We start from the raw sequence: 18,172 nt of genomic DNA, 5'->3' as shown, positions 1-18,172 counted from the left end.
TGCAAGGAAGATTTGGCTATCTCAAACAGCCTACATTGACAAAATCGCAAATCTAGCTAACAAGGGAACATCTACAGTACCAATGACTCAAACAGAGCTACGACCTCAAACAGGACTAGCAACCCCGGCAGAACTTCAACGATATCAACGTAAAGTCGGCTCGATCCTCTATATCGCCGTTAACACCCGGCCTGACATAGCTTTCGCCGCCTCCAGGCTGGCCCGATTTCTTGTCAACCCTGGCCAAGAACACCAAGACGCCGCCGACCGCGTTATCCACTACCTCTCACACACAAGGCACCGAGCCCTACGATTCGGAGGACCCGGAGGTCTTACAGTTGCTAGTGACGCTTCTTTTGCCGATAACACCCTTGATCGGAAAAGCTCCCAAGCGTACACTATCCGACTATTCGACCGGTTAGATCGGCTGGAGAGCTAGCAAGCAGAATACAGTCACCACATCCACGACAGAGGCAGAGCTCCTAGCCTTGGCACAGGCTGCTAAGGAATCCCTCTATGTGAGTCGGCTGTTGAAAGAGCTTACAGTTCAGATGGATGATCCGACTATCCGTATCGACTGCGACAATACTCAAACTATCAACCTTGTGACCGCCGAAATCGCTACTTTGAAGACTAAGTTGCGGCACGTGGATATTCACAACCACTGGCTGAGACAGGAGGTCCAAGAAGGGAGAATTCAAGTCAAATACACCAAATCAACGGATATGATCGCAGACGGATTGACAAAGGCCCTGCCGGCAGGCAAATGGAACCGCTTCCTCTATCAACTTGGCCTGGAAGATATTCAGGAAAGACAGCAGCAGAGCCGGAAGCAAGAAGGAATAGAAGCAAGGCTCCAGAAGATAGAAGACTGCCTAGGAAATGCAGGCTCAACTGGGACCTATTGAGCCTGAGGGGGTGTGTTGAATGTTGGAGGGTTCACCCTCAACTTCAGGATTAAGGTTCAGGATTAAAGTTTGACGCCCTAAACTTAGATCGTAGGACTTTCATCTAGGACTTTCTAGGACTCAAGTCCTAGAAGGAACCAGTTGAAGATATAAGGTCTCAATGGTCCTTCGATTGCGAAAGGATCAAGAAATATACACGATTCACCTTAATATCTGACAGATATGGTGATTGCTCCACCGTAGTGCTGCTCCGGCTGCAATCATCGAATGCCCCTTCGCCAGCGGTCTGATCTTTTGTTGGAAAACTGGGAATCCCCCCTATCATCAGGATTCTGACTGTTGGTCTGAAAGTCCTAGATTTAAAGTTCAAAGTCCTATATGAAATCAACTAAAGATTTAAACAGGAGAAGAACTCTCATCTCAACAATGAACAATCAAGTTTCATAAGAAATATACAGTGAATTTCAGGTTCAGTTTCTACATTTTCGTGTTTACATTTTATCTTAACCCGCCAAAATAACACAATCCTTGGTATATGATGGGAAACTGAACCTGAAAATCACTGTACCTTCACCCAGTACTACTGCGCAATATAAACAACAGCAAACCTTAGACTGCTTAAGGCCCCCACTCTGGTCTTGTCGGTACTTTTGTATCTAACATCATAATTATGCTAATTTGCAGATAAACTTTCAGGATGCTCCTCGGCCACCAGGCCCAGAAGATTACTTTGCCCAACGCGCAATCAAGCAAGAAGCTGCAAATCAACCCGTCTGTCGGTTCTTCAATGACAAATTGAGTAGCGAATCTTACCATCAAGTGTGGGTAGTCTGAACTACCGATGCAACTGCAGCTGAAACATGAACATTCGGCTAACTAGGCGGATATGAGTTCCAAGTACAGTGGGATGCAATAAGTTTGAATACCGGGCGTGTATCTTCTTTTGCCGCTAGCCTCTTTGAGCCAGCTACCACGTGCATATCAGCTTTTGCATGGCTAATAAGAATATAGGGATTGGCTAGATCGAGCTTCTTCTTCAGATTAGAAGCAGGCTTAACTCCAAATAGGCTAGACAGGGGGTATCAGTACTTCTAAGGGTATTCAAACTTATTGCATCCCACTGTAGCAGTCGGTATGACTTGATGGTGAGACACTGCCGCAACAGCCGAAAGACGTGTCTGGATATTTTGATACAGAGAATTTCAGGTTCAGTTTCTGCAGTTTTAACTTTCTTTCTTCCACCTACCCCCTAAAATGGCAAACTTTCCTGTATTTCAAGAGAAACTGAACCTGAAACTCCCTGTAGGTTTCCTTTCCTCATGTTCAAAGTTCAAACTATGCTACCTATAAACTCAAACAAAACCCTATAGTCATATAGTGCGGCGGCGTAGGCAGTCATCGTGCCGGGCATCCGGAATTGACATGCTTCCAGACTAAATCTGAAACAACACCGCGGCTTGGATAATTGCCATGCACCAATAGACGGAGATATATTACCCGAGCCCTTGCTTAGTGTTTCAACCCATCTAACCCCGGATGTTGAGGACAGAGGTGGATCTATCGTGCCCATAGATTGGCACTTCGACGCGGTAGAAAATGGCATCTCATATCGTCACTAGATACTGGATCCTGGTGAAACCATCAAGTGTCAAGGTTGCCAAATACGAAATACGAACCTTGACGGACGGCTAGACGGCATGTAGGTTTGACTCGCTGTTTCAAGATCTTTATATACTTTGAGCATTCCGATTTTTTTCATCTTTTTCTTTTTTTTTTTTTTTTTTTTTTTTTTCATGTAGGTATTCAAGACTTTGACAGTCTCGATCAATATTGTGTCCCTTCTTCTTTTTTTATTTGCTTTGATAGACAACTTTCCATGTTCTTCCTCCTTGTTTTCCTTAACCCTCTTTGAACTGTACTTCGGTTTTTTCATTTTTTTTTTTTTTTTTTTGACATATCGTTACAAGATGCGCTTTTCACTCCCTCTTTTCGGCGGCTTTATTGCTTCCACTTTTGCTGGCTACTCCCATTCCAACTCAAAGTCCCACCACCCCAGGTCCCTCCCCAAGTCTGAATCGAGTTCAGACTCCCATCCAGCCTCTGGAGGCTGTAACTTTACTACTGCTGATACTGCTATGCAGCACAAGAGCAGCTGCTCGACTATCGTCCTCAACAACGTCAAAGTCCCTGCTGGAAAGACTCTGGACCTGACCAATCTTAAGGATGGCACCACGGTAAAGCCACTCGGTCTACTCTCGTCCATGACGTGACATTTATCTGACAGAGTTATAGGTCATCTTCAAGGGAGTCATGACCTTTGGTTACGCCGAGTGGCTAGGTCCTTTAATTACTATCTCGGGAAACGGCCTTACCATTGAGGGAGATGCTGGACACTGCATCAATGGTCAAGGTCGGCGATATTGGGATGGAAAAGGCGGCAACGGCGGCAAGAAGAAGCCCAAGCTCGTGGCACTTCATGATGTTCATGACTCGATCGTCCAGAATCTCAACATCAAGGACACTCCGGTCCAGGCCGTGAGCATCAACACAGTCACGAACCTGCTTGTCAAAGACGTCCACATCGACAGCTCCCTCGGCGACAAACTGGGCGGACACAACACTGACGGCTTCAATATCGGCAAGGTCGATGGACTCGTTATCGATGGTGCCGTCGTCGAGAATCAGGACGATTGCGTTGCCATCAACTCGGGTAAAAACATCACCTTCACCAACGGTCACTGCAGCGGTGGTCACGGTGCCTCGATTGGATCCGTTGGCAATAAATCTATCGTCGAGAATGTTTTCATCTCCAAGACCATGATTGAAAGTTCCGAAAACGCTATTCGTATCAAGACCATTGCGGGGGCCACAGGCTCCGTCACGGATGTCACGTATGAGGACATCACCCTTCGCGATATCGACAAATACGGCATGGTTTTCCGACAGGACTACCTCAACGGCGGCCCGACTCAGCAGCCTACCAAGGGTATTCCTATGACAGGTATCAGGATAAAGAACGTCACAGGAACGGTGAAGCCGGCGGGTAAGAACACCTTCATTCTCTGTGCCGACTGCAAGGACTGGACATTTACAGACATCAACATCACTGGCGGCCAGAGTAAGGAGAAGTGTGTGGGCGTTCCCGCTGGTGCATTCTGCACCTAAACCGAGTAGAATCGAGGGCTGAGCAAGACATTTGTCCAAATGTGATAAATGTAGCTGGCTACTCTATTTTTATCTCTTTTGCTAGCAACGGTTTCTAGGCAGCTAAACTTGTATCTGTCTATCTATTCGGCTCTATCACATCTCGTTGTTCGAATTAGCAGGGTCTTGAAAAATCCAAACCAAGTCGCTCTCCTTGACCGATATGTCCCGCGTGACTTTGTTGATAAGTCGTCCACACTAGTTTTGGCCCACCCTGGCTTTGGCCCGCTCCACGTGTTGTTTATATTGCGCAGTAGTGCTGGGTGAAAATGTTTTTTTTTTATTTTTTTTTTATTTATGAAACTTGGTTGTTTCTTATTGAGCTGAGAGTTATTCTCGGGTTTATATCTCTAGATAATTGTATCTAGGACTTTAAACTTTAAATCTAGGACTTTCAAACTGTTATTCTGAATCCTGAAGGGAAGGGGGATCCCCGGATTTTCCAACAAGCCTTAAGGCAGCATTCCCTATTGGGCAAGTAACCTTTCTGTCGAATGCCGGATAGCCGGGGCGATTATTGCATTAACGCCGAATTTGAATCAAGGTTTTAAAACGGCAAGGCCCTCTGCGCCAGTCCCCTCCCCGCCGGAGCAGCTGGAAATGGGAACAAAGCAGGGAGACAATATGGGGACTGACAATGTCCAGTCAGGTGCAGCAAGAGAGTCCTACAACATGCCTGTACCATGCAGTACCCACCTGCCGGTCATACCCACCTACCGGTCAGCGAAAAAAAGATTTCCCCATACAAAATGTTAAACTTCACTTGCACAGTGCTTGGCCAAAATTGAAGTTATTTACATGGAACAGATTGTGTCTTACTGAGAGTTTCATGCTGTTTCATATTGGAATGTTCATTTGTATTTTACATAAGCAGTTTGGTCGCATGGCACTAATGTAAAATTTCTCAAAATGTCTCCTTCATCACCCAGCCTCCCCAAAATTTCATCAAACTTTTATCTATAGCAGCTTCCTTTAATCGCCTTGAAAATGCCTCAACAGTCTTATACAGAGAATGATGTCATTGAAGCTATACTGGATGTTACAGATAACCACCTCTCGCAGCACCAGGCCGCCCAGAAGCATGGAATGCCCCAAACCACTCTGTCTGACCGATTAAGAGGCCTACCGTCAAAGTCCGAGGTCACCCAACCTGCCCAGTTGTTATACAAATCCCAAGAGGCTAGATTAGTTACATGGATACTTCGACAAGAGGCCTTGGGCTATGCTCCTTCCCACAGTCAAGTTCGCGCCACGGTAGCTGCCCTGTTGAGACAGCAGGGCCGGGAAACGCCTATCGGTGTACACTGGCTAGCCAGATTTATTAAACGCCATCCAGAGATCGATACGAAGGTAGGAAAACGCCAGGAAGCTTCAAGGTTCAATTCTTTTACCCCAATGGCCGTCAATTGGTACTTTGGTATCCGGGAGAGCGAATATGGCTGGATCAAGCCTGAGAACACGGTTAATGTTGACGAGGGCGGTATCATGGCTGGATTTGGTGAGTACTGACCACTTCTGATACAAGACTTAGCAATAAATTGCAAATCTAGGTTTGGATTCCTTGGTAATTGGCAGTAGCGATCCCAGGAGGAAGGCCTTCCTCAAAGGCTCGCAGTCCCGCACTTGGACTAGTTTTATCGAAGCCGTCACTGCAGATGGCCGTCTTCTAAAGCCGGGAATTATCTTCAAGGGCAAAGAACTTCAGAAGCAGTGGTTTATTGATGAGTTTAACAAGATCGCCGACTGGTATTATATCACATCCGATAACGGCTGGACAGACAACCATATTGCGGTCGAGTGGCTCAAAGAGGTTTATCTGCCCCAAAGCCAGCCAGCAGATGAGTCTGATGCAAGGCTCATCATATTAGATGGCCATGGGAGCCATGTATCTGTAGGTATCTACCTGTTCTCGATCAGAAATACCGCTGACTGAAATTCCAGGATGAGTGGACAGGGTTGAAAGCCACTCCACCCAATCCACGTAGTGGATCCACTCGTGGATTCCACTGTCCACTCCACTAGCAAAACCCCAGTGGATTGGCTAATCCACCGAATCCACTCGGCGATGTCGTGGATGGATTGGGTGGATTTGGGTGGATTAGAAGTGGGGGTAGTTAAGGGGGCCCATGTATTTTGGCAGAATACCTCTAACAGAGGCTGATGTGCCCCATAACTTTTGCAATATTGCTACCCTATGTCAAAAACACCATGAAACTTCTGAACAGCGCAATTTTAGAATACATACAATATAGGAAACACTATTCGAATGTCGTATGCTTTCTCATTGGGATGACGTAAGTCTTGATGGATATACTTAAGATTTGCTCCGTGAGTGCATATCATCATGAGGGCCATCAATTGGTGTACATTTTCCTCAACAACATATCCAGCAAATATCAAGCTCGACTGTCCATACTTTGGATTTATAATACAACAATTATACCATTAAATAACTGCCGGCAAGCTGATTAAGAAAACGCGTCCAGATCCCTCAATATCTCAATACTGCGCGAAAAATTGCAAGCAATACTAATCGCGTCAAGCTCGTGATGTGAAGGATGTTAGGGACTTATCTAATACCCGACCCCAATATGGCACTCGCTACGTGCTCGTCCACACCAAATTAGCTCGAAAGGTAAGTATCTGAAACATCTGCAGGATAAGGGCATATTGTGCCAACTAGCCGCGTTGGACTCGTCATTCGCGCTAACCTGACGACCTGTTGTTGACCCATCACCTGCACCATGTTTTGCGATTTCGACACGACAAAGAGATTATTTTACCATGACCTCGCCTGATTCCTGCATCAACATTTCCGACAGCGGCTTCGGGTCCGCTACCGAATTAACACCCTGCCCGACGCCGTATCCTACCCGTTCAACCTCGACCCCTGTCTCGACTCTGAGGACCTCTTCCGCAAGCGATGAACAGTACGAACGTACGCTCTGGAGGCATTTCCCAGGCTGGGCGTTCTCTGAGCGAGCCAGGGAGACGCGTTGCTGGGCCTGGCAATTTGGATATGACATCCAAAAGGAAGACGCCCGCAGATGGATATGCCGAGCGTGCATTCGCAAGAATAATCCACATCCACGACATTTCGAAGCTGATGGTATTCATAACGCGTACAATCATCTGTTCAACGACCACGGGATCCGCGCTCCGCCTGGAATGACCCAAGGAACTGCTGAAAAGAAGGCGAATTCTAAGGGCAGAAAGCCTCCGGGGCAGCGGACTCTCGCTGAATCCATGAAGCTCGATCTACACGACCCCCGAGAACAAGCGATTGCGAATAACTTCATTAAACGCTTCGACAAGGAACACTTCCGGAGGCTTCTGATCGATTGGATCGTGGCCAAGAATCACTCCTTTTCAATTGCCGAGGAGGCAGAACTCCATGCTATCTTCGATTACTTGAACCCGTCAGTTTCGGCACGTAAAGCCAATATTACCCACACAACTGTTCGAGAAAAGATCGTCGCCGCATTCGAACAACACAAGCAGAAGGTGATAGAGGTCTTGGGCAAGGCGCCTGGACTTATCCACATCTCCTTCGACGGCTGGCGGTCTGGAAACCGATACGCCCTATATGGTATCTGTTGCTTCTTTAGGGACGAAAACAATAAGCCTTGCAAGATTACGCTTGGGCTCCCCGAAGTTAGCGCCAGGCACACTGGGCCTAACATCGCCGCAGAAATCCTCGACGTAATTGAATCGTATCAGATCCAAGACAAGATTGGCTATTTCACGCTTGACAACGCGAAAAACAATGATACCGCCATGGAGATTATTGGTGGAGAGCTCGGCTTCGTTGGGGCCCGCAGGCGAGGGCGCTGTTTTGGGCATACCTTGAACCTCTCCGCCAAAGCCATTCTATTTGGGCACGATGCTGACGCTTTTGAGCGGCGGATATCAGGGGCAGAGCCTCTTACCGAAGCAGAACATTTGATTTGGCGCAAGAAGGGGCCAGCAGGCAAACTGCACAATCTTGTGGTAGCTATCCACAGATCTGACTTGTTGACTGGCATGCTTCGCAATATTCAACAAGAAGCTGTCAGATGTTAAGGTGAATCGTGTATATTTCTTGATTCTGTCGCAATCGAAGGACTATTGAGACCTTATATCTTCGACTGGTTCCTTCTAGGACTTGAGTCCTAGAAAGTCCTAGATGAAAGTCCTACGATCTAAGTTTAGGGGTCAAACTTTAATCCTGAACCTTAATCCTGAAGTTGAGGGTGAACCCTCCAACATTCAACAGGTCCGTGCGTCAAGGTCGAGGGCACCAGAGGGCCCAGAAAGTCGAGCAGCCGAAGGCTGTTTGTGTTGTTCGGGCAGCCAAAGCTGCAGAGGTCGGTCGAGGCAGCGTTAAACTGCGGGCGAAGGTGAGAGTGACGGTGAGGGCACGATGACCCTCAATGTCAAGCAGCAAGATGCTGCGAATGTCGTCTGGGCAGCGGAGGCTGCAGAAGTCGGTCGTACGGGAAGTCGAGGGCGCAGAGCCCGGATTGTCGAAGGCTCGCGAAGCCGGAATGTCGGGGTAAGAAGAAGCCGCAAATAACACGTGAGAAGTAGCGCCCGAAGGCGATGTCAAGAGCTCGCGAAGCTCAATGTCGTTGCAGACACTCGTCGCGAAGAAAGGTCAACTCTCTGAATCCCTTTCTTCAGGCAGCTGTTAGGGTCCCGTTAGCCCCACAGCTGCTTTTGCTGCCATTTTAGCCTGCAAAAATTCTCTACCCTAGCAGAGCGCTAACAGCGGGTGCCAAGGAAAAAGTTTTACAGGAGAGAGTTGTTTTAGGGTACAGGACGATTTATAAATAGAAGTGTAGGGTGATTGACTGTAGATTTGCTAGCAAGGCGCTCTCGCGACTCATGTCCATCGGTCAGCATTCCACTCTAAGAACGCCGTCTTTGCCAACCAAATATCCTCTGAAAAGCCTTGACTTGGCCGACTTCGCTTGCTTGAATCACCAGTCACCTTCTTGGCATCCATCGTCTCCGACTTCCACGCTCGCTTGTTCGGCACCAGCTGCGCCAACGGACGCCGAGGCGGCTTGAGGAGCAAAGCCCGTTCAAAGTCGATCACCATAACCCCGTTGGTCTCAGGGTTGAATAACATGTTTGCAAGTCGCACATCTTTATGGATCACGCCCTCCCGATGCATGGCTCTCAAGGACCGAATGGCCTCGTCTTCGAGTGACTTGTTCATGTCGCCCATGTTCTGTGCTCTGTCGATGCTGCAGCCTCCCCAGGACAAAAATGTCATGTGCACCACGTAGACCCGGTGGTCATAGTAGTAAGTCTTGTTCATCGATCCAAGGTCAATGGCACCCAGGAAGACAGGCACGTGGACGCCCTGGATTGGTTTGAGACGCTCGTAGACAGCAGCCTCGTGCTCGAGATCTTTGATGAAAGCCCGCACCGTGCCCTTGCTGACAAATGTGTAGCCATGCACAAGTAGGGTCACTTGGAAAAGCACACCCCGCGCACCACCCTCCCCCAATGGCCTGATCCCGTCGTCGAGCGACTGTTTCAGCTGGATCCAGAGTAGGCGAAGCCACTCCTTGTGGTCGACAGGATGACGTGCGCGGGCAGGAGCACTGCTCTTGCAGTGAAGTGCCACGTTCGGGCACTTTGGGTCGAGAAAACCACCCTTGACCATGCCGAGAAGACATTTCTGCGTACAGTACTGCCGACCCTGCTCGCCGCCTCCTCCGCGCGGCCGTAACGCCAGTAACGCTAGTCGGTGGCTCCGTCTAGTTCCTTGTCTTGTGTTTCGTCCGGTTGGCGTAGGCGTGTCCGGTGGCCTGGGCGCCGACTCGTCATCAGATGGTTCCTGCCTGTCGCCCTTCCTCGACGACCCCTCGCCAGTCTGGCACGCAGCAGTTCGACGTGTCCTTTTGCGGGGCAAGGCCGGCGACCGATCGACATCCTTGTAGGTGGTAGGTTCATGGCCAGGTGAGTAGTCTGAAGACGTCGACCGTTCATTTTCCGGGATGGAACGCAATGTCGATTCGAAGTCCTCAGCCCACGTCTTCAAGTTCTTCATAGCTTTTAGACGTTCCTCCTGCCTATTCCCCCGTCGTTCTCCAGGCGAACCGAGAGCCATAAGGGTGAACGCCAGATATTGACCGACAGCCGTGCATATATGGACGTTGTTCGGATGTGCCGACACCTCCGGACCAGGCTCTGCTAGGTGATAGTACAGAGTCTCAGGTTCGTCCCAGTCAACTTTGAGAAACACGATGGCCTCGCCAGTGGTAAGAAGACCATATTCAAGGCCACTTTCGATCATGTAATGATATGTCTGCGTGATGGCAGATGCCGTCAGCTTCTCCGCGTGGTACTGGAAACGCGCGTCAGGGTCTACAGACGTTGGAATCGTCCTTCGGTTCACAACTTCCTTGTGGATGTCCATCGCGCGGAGACCGAGACGAAGATGCGGGGCGGTCAACTTGTGAGGCGGCTTATACTCGGAAACGTAAACCATGGTGCGCCGGGAGGACAGGGTATTGTCGGATCGATAAACGCAGATTTGATCCGGCCGCAGCTGCTTGAGATCTCTTCGGTGGTCTGGCGTCTGCGGTGGCGGTGGCGGTGGCGGCGGTGGTGGTGGTGTCGATGGGGTCTCCCGCTCAACGACTTCTTCGGCCGCATCGCTGAGGGCATGGGGATGGTTCTCAAAGACGACACCATCTCCGATCTGAAAAGCCCTGCTGACCTCTTCCACCTGTTTGAGCTGTTGTATGATGGCTCTAACCGGATCCTCCACGCTATTATGTAGGAAATACTCGAGCGTCTTCTCGTCTGCTATCGGTCGTTGAGAGATCCTGTTCCCCAAGCCGGCCAGGAAGTTTCGGTTCTCGAAAACGCGGCTCTCGGTAGGAAATAAATCGTAGAGTGTACCGAAGGTGAGCTTCTGTTTTTTGAGGAAGTCGGGCCACGGCCTGAGGTTCTTAGGACACCACTTGTCACGCGGGTTGGTGATGGAGCCCCTCGAAGTCAGTTTTGGATCTGTTTCGATGGCGAAGCGAGAGAAAACGGATCGGAGCCACAGTAGTGTGTATTCGTCAAGTGTCGTGAGTCGTGTTTGTTCCTCTGACGCTTCGGCGCGTTGCTGATCTCTCTCGGCGCGTTGCCGCTCCTCCTGTCGTTCTCTCTCCGCTTCCTCGGCGCGTTGCTGTTCCCTCTCGGCGCGTTGCTGTTCCTTCTCGGCGCGTTGCTGTTCTCTTTCGGCGCGTTGCCGCTCCTCCTGTCGTTCTCTCTCCGCTTCCTCGGCGCGTTGTCGCTCCTCCTTCGCGCGCTGCTCAGCATCTCGTAGGAGTCTTGTCAACTCTTCTACACTCAATGATCCATCCATGATATGTGGGATTGGTGTCGTGGTGAGGATCAATTTCGAAGGGTGGATATTTGCATCGCAAACGTATGTTTTGTGTTTTGAAGCTCGGCCTAATTAAAGTGGAGCTCCATCGCGTTGCGAGGGGTTACCTGGCTGGAAATCATTTGAGGCAAAGCCTTTGTCAGCGTGCGGGCCCCACGGCTCTCACGTTGCGATAAGATTTTAGCTTGCCCGACCGCAACAGCAATCAGGCCAGACCTCCATCCGTCAGATCTACGAGCACATCGAGCGACTGAGAAAGGGAAACAATAGAGTCAAGATGATCTGGGTACCATCCAGAGACGATGACCTCAGCATGAGTCGTGAAGCAAAGAGACAAGCCAAGAAGGCTACCAGAGCGGGATGCACGCCGCAATCGCTACCCCGCTCCACGCGGCTCAGGCTGGCAGTGTCGCAGCTGCATCAGCAACGGAAACTACCCAACAATGTAGGCAACTACTCCAAACGGATAGATCGGGCCCTACCAGGCAAACATACGCAAGCACTATACGACATTTGCAAGAGACGAGAAGCCGGAGTGCTCTCGCAGCTCCGCACGGGAATGGCGAAGATCAACAGCTACCTCAACAAGATCGGGGCCGCAGAGTCGGACATGTGTGAATGTGGATGTGGACCAGAGACAATGGAGCATTTTCTGTTCCGATGCACAAGATGGGAAGCAGAGCGTGAAGCCATGCGTTGAGTAGGACAAAACATGATGGGCAACCTTTCCTTCTTTCTAGGTGGAAAGTCGGCGTCAGACGGAGCAAAGTGGAGACCTAACCTGGAGGCGGTGCGAGCGACAGTCAAATTTGCGATGGCGACAGGAAGATTGAGCCAGGAAGGAGTTGGAGAAGGAGAAAACAAATGACTACTAATAAAATACTACGCCACCCCATGCACATTGGAGCGGCGATGGGGCGCATGGGGTAGCCTCAGCCGAAGGCCGTGTGTCCGCGGGCCGGGAAGCTATTACTACTACTACGTACTGATCCAGTGCCATGGCCATTCTTGGTATTATATATCATGTAAGGACTCCGTGTAAGAACCTGTCGTTTCCTAAGCTCCTGATCCCTCATCTTCATCTTCATGCCATCCGGGGGAGACCCGTAGACCAGGTGATTACGATCAAATGGCGCATCTAACATCAAACCCTCAAGCGTTTTTACACGAGAGACAGCCACGTAGCTTAAACCGGTCTGAAAGTCCCGGCAGGAGAGATCCGTCACGATCATATCTTCTGTGATGCTTTGTGACTTGTGCACGGTAATAGCGTAGCATACGATCAGGGGAAACTGCGTGCGAGCGCAGAGAGTGGCTCCGATGAGAAAGTCTCTCTCAACTGGGAGAATTGGGACAATCTTTTTGCCATCGGGGGTGGTCAGGAACACCGGTCCGTTGTACTTGTCAAACTCCATCATGATAACACAAGGAGGATCTTGGATGGGGTCAGCCCCGGGTGCCCAGCCGATGTCGTAAACCGTACCGCGAGCGCCGTTGCAGAGGCCAACGGGCTGCCAAAGGTTAGACGTCAGCATCAGACGAGCGCCAATGCATATAGGGATCTGCTTCGCAAGGTTGCCCGCCTTGTCATCAGGGGCAGCAGCCGCACCAGGGCCGACGTTCTTAGCTTTGACCTGGACGACTGGCCGGCCGAGGCGGTCGAGGTGATAGTGGTTATACTCGTTCACCCTATCTTTGGTAGCGTATACTCGCAGGGCGCTGGAAAACCTCGCGACCTCTCGATCGTCTAGTTTTGCCTGCACGCGGGTGGACAGGAGCTTCCAAGACTCCATAGATAGTTGGAGCAGCCGCAGTTCCCCGAGAGCTGTGCGAAACGCCTCCTGGTCGTCGCCGCGCTGCCTCTGAACAACCTTCAAGAATACTGATTTATCGAAGCGCCTATATGCGTTCCTGCCCTTGATCTCTACTCCCTGCACCTCTTTGTCGTAACAAAGCGGCTTCTGTAGCACAGGGGGAAGCTGGAAGAAGTCACCAACCAAGAGGATGTTCAGGCCGCCAAAGAACTCCTCATTCCTGTTCGGGAACGCCTCGCGGAGACGGTCATCGATCCACGATAGCTGACGCAGTCCTAGCATGCTCTTCTCATCGATGATGAGGTACTTGATATCCTTCAGCTTCTTCTGGAGCTGGGTCTTATCAACGGGAGATAGAGGCTTGAAGTCCTTATTGATTGGGAGGTGTAACAGGGAGTGCAAGGTAGTGCCCGATATCTGGTTTCCTGCGACGCCCGTTGGCGCAGCACGCCAAACAGGTGTCCCCCCCCCCCTGTCGCGGATTGGAGGTGCGCGGAGAGCAGGTTAATGAGGTATGACTTGCCAGTGCCGCCTCCGCCATCCACATGGAGTAGCAACTGAGAGGGATCCTGGGTCAGGAAGTGGCCCATCACCGTATCGTATACTATGCGCTGCTCTGGATTTAGGGAATCGCGAGCCTCCAAGGGCTGATCATCCACATCAAGGTCAAGGGTGTTTTCCGCTTTGCGTTGCTTCCAGTAGTCGCTGTTGAGAATGCCATCATCGGCATACCGCCCAACACGAGGGGTCCAATCGTAATTGATGTCAATGTCTCGGCGGCCGAGGATGTCGATGTCCTCTTCCTCCAGTGGGCGGTCAGGTAGCATGCGGGCGAGTTCATGCCAGTCCTCCTCCGCGATGGGCTCCTCATGGATCTCAAGCTCAAATTCATCCTCCTCTGCCGTCAATTCATCTGTATCTGGTTCCCCATAATGATCGTCCGCATGGGTATCATGGTGCTGTCTGCAGTGCATGTACGCAGCCGTGAAGGAATCGAACCGCTGCCCGCCCACAACGAGCAACTCTTCTGGAGAGCGATGTGGATGAACCATCATCAATTTAACACGGCAGAAGTCGTTAAACTGGGAAGAGGCCTCCATAGACTTGTATCGAGGGAAGTAAGACAGGACTCTCTTCTTCGCGTGAGCAGCGAGTCTCCTCCACGTGTTGAGATTGTACGATTGCAGGTATTCGAGATAGGTTATATCCTCATGCTGGTCCTTTCTCTCTAGATATTTCCTGTAGCTGCCGATGGCCTCGTTGACATCTCCGTCCACACGATACGAACGTGCCTGTCGCTCCAACGGACGGCAGTCCACGGTGACAACCATACGGGTGCCTTCTTGCAGCGGAATGTTAAGCAGCAGATGGGAAATCTCCTGCGCCGAGTAATCTCTCTCGGCAATCAGCTTGTTCATCAGGCGAGAGGAGAAGGACAACAGGGGCTGAACGTGCGATGTGTGAGGCAAGACCTGGTCTGCAAGCCTGGCGAAAGACTCGGTCTTCTTCTCAGATTTACTGCAATACTTCGCAGCGTACGTAATAACCGCCTGTAAGCTGGTGCAAGGAGATATGTCGATATTGGCTAGCCAGCCCTAGGATAATCGCAGGATTGAAGTTATTCATGAGGCTGTCATTCCGGGCCGCCTCAAAGACATAGTACGACCTGCCTTCCTTCCTGATCACTGCGGCCAGCTCCCGCAAGGCACGAGGGAAGTCAAAACGACACTCCCTCTCTGGATTGGCAACGTTTGCCGCCTCGATATCCGCAGCGGCACCTTCCATGTCCCTCGCCAGATCACCGGTTCTCTTCCTCACGCGCAAGCAGTACGTGGTATTGCACTTGTGGCGCTGGCAGCGGTTGACGATTTGTGAGAGCCGCAGGAATGTCATCTCTATGCTCAGGGGATCCACGCTCAGGGGATTACCCTCACCCTGAGGCATAGTCCTACTCGGCTCAGGGTTAATGGCAGTGACGTGGAATCCCCATGTGCGTGCAAATACATCACGAGCCGCTTCGTCCTCCATGTCGGCCCCTGGACAATTATCCATCCAGTACAGGCCGTGGTTGTGTGGGCTACCACGGCCTTGCCATTCGTACCGATCCCAGTAATCTGTGATGCTGAACTTCTTACTTAGCACGATATCCCGAAAGAGGGTGTATCGGCGGTAGAAGTGGAAAGCAGCAATGTGAGGGTTCTGCCGCAATAGGCGGCGCGATAGAGCCATCCTCTCCGGCTCGGTGGCGGCTAGCAGACCTGCGTATTTGGATATGATATATCGATATCAACTGTGCTATCTGGATATATCGATATTGATATATATCGATATCGATATAACTCTCTGCCTCTTAAATTGATATCGAGATTGATATCCACCTAAATACCGCTCTCTGATTAGCTGAAAAGATCTTATCAATCGATTAGATGATGAAAAGGCTTCTGTCGCATATCACCACTAGGTTCGTGCGACTGGATATGAAACACGGGGCGTACCTTGGGGTCGCGTATCCGGTTTCACATCTGGCCTGTCGCATAATCCTAACATGGGCTCAAATAGCTGTTCCCGAACACATGGCTGTTCGATTTCTTTTGTTCTTTAGATAACTCTCATCAATTGACGGGTGCCATCAATGATCCCTGTGGAGCCAATTGTCTGACAACTTCTCTCAATTTCAACATCAGCACCACCATCTCAGTACTCGTTCAAACGGCCCTAGGTATTCTAGCATAATTAGCTTATCCAGGTGATTTATCGACCATGGCATCATCTCAGACCACCGCCGCCTCTACGCCCTCGATTTCGGACCAGCCCATTACTGGGACGTCTCTGGACTTTTCTCTCTTCTTCAAAGCAACGTATCCTGATGAGGACACCCAGAACACCACCGGCGGGTCACGTAAGCGCAAATCCAGGGGTATGGTGATGTATCGATGCCTCCATTGCCCTGCCGATAAGCCCTGGGCGAATCGGAAGCGGGACAACGCATGGCATCACGCCCGGCGGTGCCATGCCGATATTATCTCTTCCCTCGATCGCACGCTCATTGGGGGCAGTTCTGATGTCCTAGATGATGAAAGGGAAGCCACACGCCCTCGGATTGATGCTTTCTTTCCCTCTCGTTACTCGGATGTCTCTCTCCGCCGTATGTTCAACCGCGATCGGTATTTAGATGCAATAATCAGCCTAATCACACGCCGCCGGCTTGCCTTCTCAGCAATTAACTGGGATGAGATGCAAGAGATTATGCTAGCAGCTAATCCTGCTATAGAGGACCTTTTAGTGACCAACCGAAGTGCTCTAATGCGACTAATTGATGCCACATATGAGTTATATTCTTCTCAGCTCATGGCAACTCTTGAAGCTTCCATCTCAAAGATCCATATCCTCTCTGATCTCTGGACATCGCCCCATCGCCATGGGATACTCGCCATCTCTGCGCGATGGGTTGATCAGGATTATCGGCCACAAAGGGCACTGCTAGCGATGCCGGAATGTCGCTATAGCCATAGTGGTGAAACCCAGGCATCTTTAATTATCGATACACTGGCAAAGTACGGCATTGCTTCTAAAGTGGGCTACCATGTAGGGGATAATGCCACTTCAAATGATACCTGCTTGTCTTATCTCTCACGGCGGTTACGAGACGACTATGGGGTACGATAGCCCTTCCCTTATCTCTGGATTAGGATTAATCGGTTGCTAGTTGACGTTTGATCCCTCTAAGCGCCGTATCCGCTGCGTCGCCCACATTATTAACCTATCCCTCCAAGCATTTCTTCTCGCGTCTTCGAAAGAGGCACTAATCGCCGCTCTTGATGCCATCGATGATACCTCAAACGATCAGTTGTTTGCACAGTTCTACGACACCTTGCACGACGCCGGACAGACAACAAGAACAGATGAAGCCCATCAGAGAAGAAGAGCTTCGCGAAGAGGCAATCGCATTACTGGAGACCTCCACTGGAATGGCAGCATATCGTGCCCCTACGGAAAGTACACAACATCGCGGTCTGGATACGTAAATCTACGCTTCATACGGCTATATGGGACGATGAAATAAAGCTCCGACTAGGTATAGATAATCCCACACGCTGGAATTCATGGTATCGATTGTTGGATAATTTTCTGCGTTATCAATCCCGTGTAAAACAGTTCCTAATTGACCATGATAGAGAGCTTCAAGACGATATCCTACTAGCTTCAGAGTGGGAGTTTATTGAACGGACGCATCGTTTCCTACAGCCGTTTGCCTCAGCTACGTTGTTGGCCGAAAGGGGCGCGATCTACACTCTCCCAATCACTCTCGATAATGGATGTTTTATTGCGACAGTACGAGAAGTATAAGGTCGGTGGCGATGTTTTTTCTTTTATCTAATTGATCGGCTAACTAATTGTCTTATTTAGGAGCTTTATAGTTCAAAGGAAAACCATGATCCCCACATGGTACACTGCATCGATATGGGCTGGTTTGTACTTAATAAGTACTACACCTTATCAGACCAGACACCTGTATATGCCGCCGCACTCCTTCTCGATCCCTCGAAACGAAAAAAATACATTGAGCGGAATTGGGAAGAATCCTGGCACGCGCCTGCTATTGCTGCTGCCCAGCAAATTTGGCTAGATGAATATAATGCCGCGCCAATCCCAGAATCCTTGCGGGTGCCTCTAGATGTGTCCTCTTCCTCTGGGAGGCAGCACAACGAGCTGGATGAGTTGTTGAGCGATATTGCTGTTACTGGTCCTATCTTAGACGACGCCGATGACTTCGAAACCTTTATTGATGCACCACCGACCCGAATAACTGGCTCTCCTCTCCAGTGGTGGCTACATCGAGATCAAAGGAAAGCATATCCGCGGTTATCCCG

At 50.2% G+C, this 18,172-nt stretch overlaps 2 protein-coding genes across 2 annotated transcripts; one reads left to right on the top strand and one right to left on the bottom strand.

The window, feature by feature from the left end:
* Positions 1 to 2,875: 2,875 nt before the first annotated feature.
* On the top strand, positions 2,876 to 4,073 carry FOXG_17088 (uncharacterized protein; the record flags this gene model as incomplete). The annotated part of the gene is made up of 2 exons (XM_018397108.1): positions 2,876 to 3,142; positions 3,201 to 4,073. The coding sequence occupies 2 exons, from the start codon at positions 2,876 to 2,878 to the stop codon at positions 4,071 to 4,073; spliced, it is 1,140 nt and encodes a 379-aa protein (XP_018257975.1).
* Positions 4,074 to 8,976: 4,903 nt separating this feature from the next.
* FOXG_17087 (uncharacterized protein) lies at positions 8,977 to 11,466 on the bottom strand (the record flags this gene model as incomplete). Its single annotated transcript, XM_018397107.1, has 1 exon — positions 8,977 to 11,466. The coding sequence occupies one exon, from the start codon at positions 11,464 to 11,466 to the stop codon at positions 8,977 to 8,979; it is 2,490 nt and encodes an 829-aa protein (XP_018257974.1).
* Positions 11,467 to 18,172: the final 6,706 nt, after the last annotated feature.

The sequence above is a fragment of the Fusarium oxysporum genome, chromosome 6 (genome assembly GCF_000149955.1).
Source record: "Fusarium oxysporum f. sp. lycopersici 4287 chromosome 6, whole genome shotgun sequence".
In the NCBI taxonomy this organism is placed as follows: Eukaryota; Fungi; Ascomycota; class Sordariomycetes; order Hypocreales; family Nectriaceae; genus Fusarium; species Fusarium oxysporum.
The sequence above is the reverse complement of the archived record's forward strand: the minus strand, read 5'-3'. Positions and strand labels throughout refer to the sequence as shown.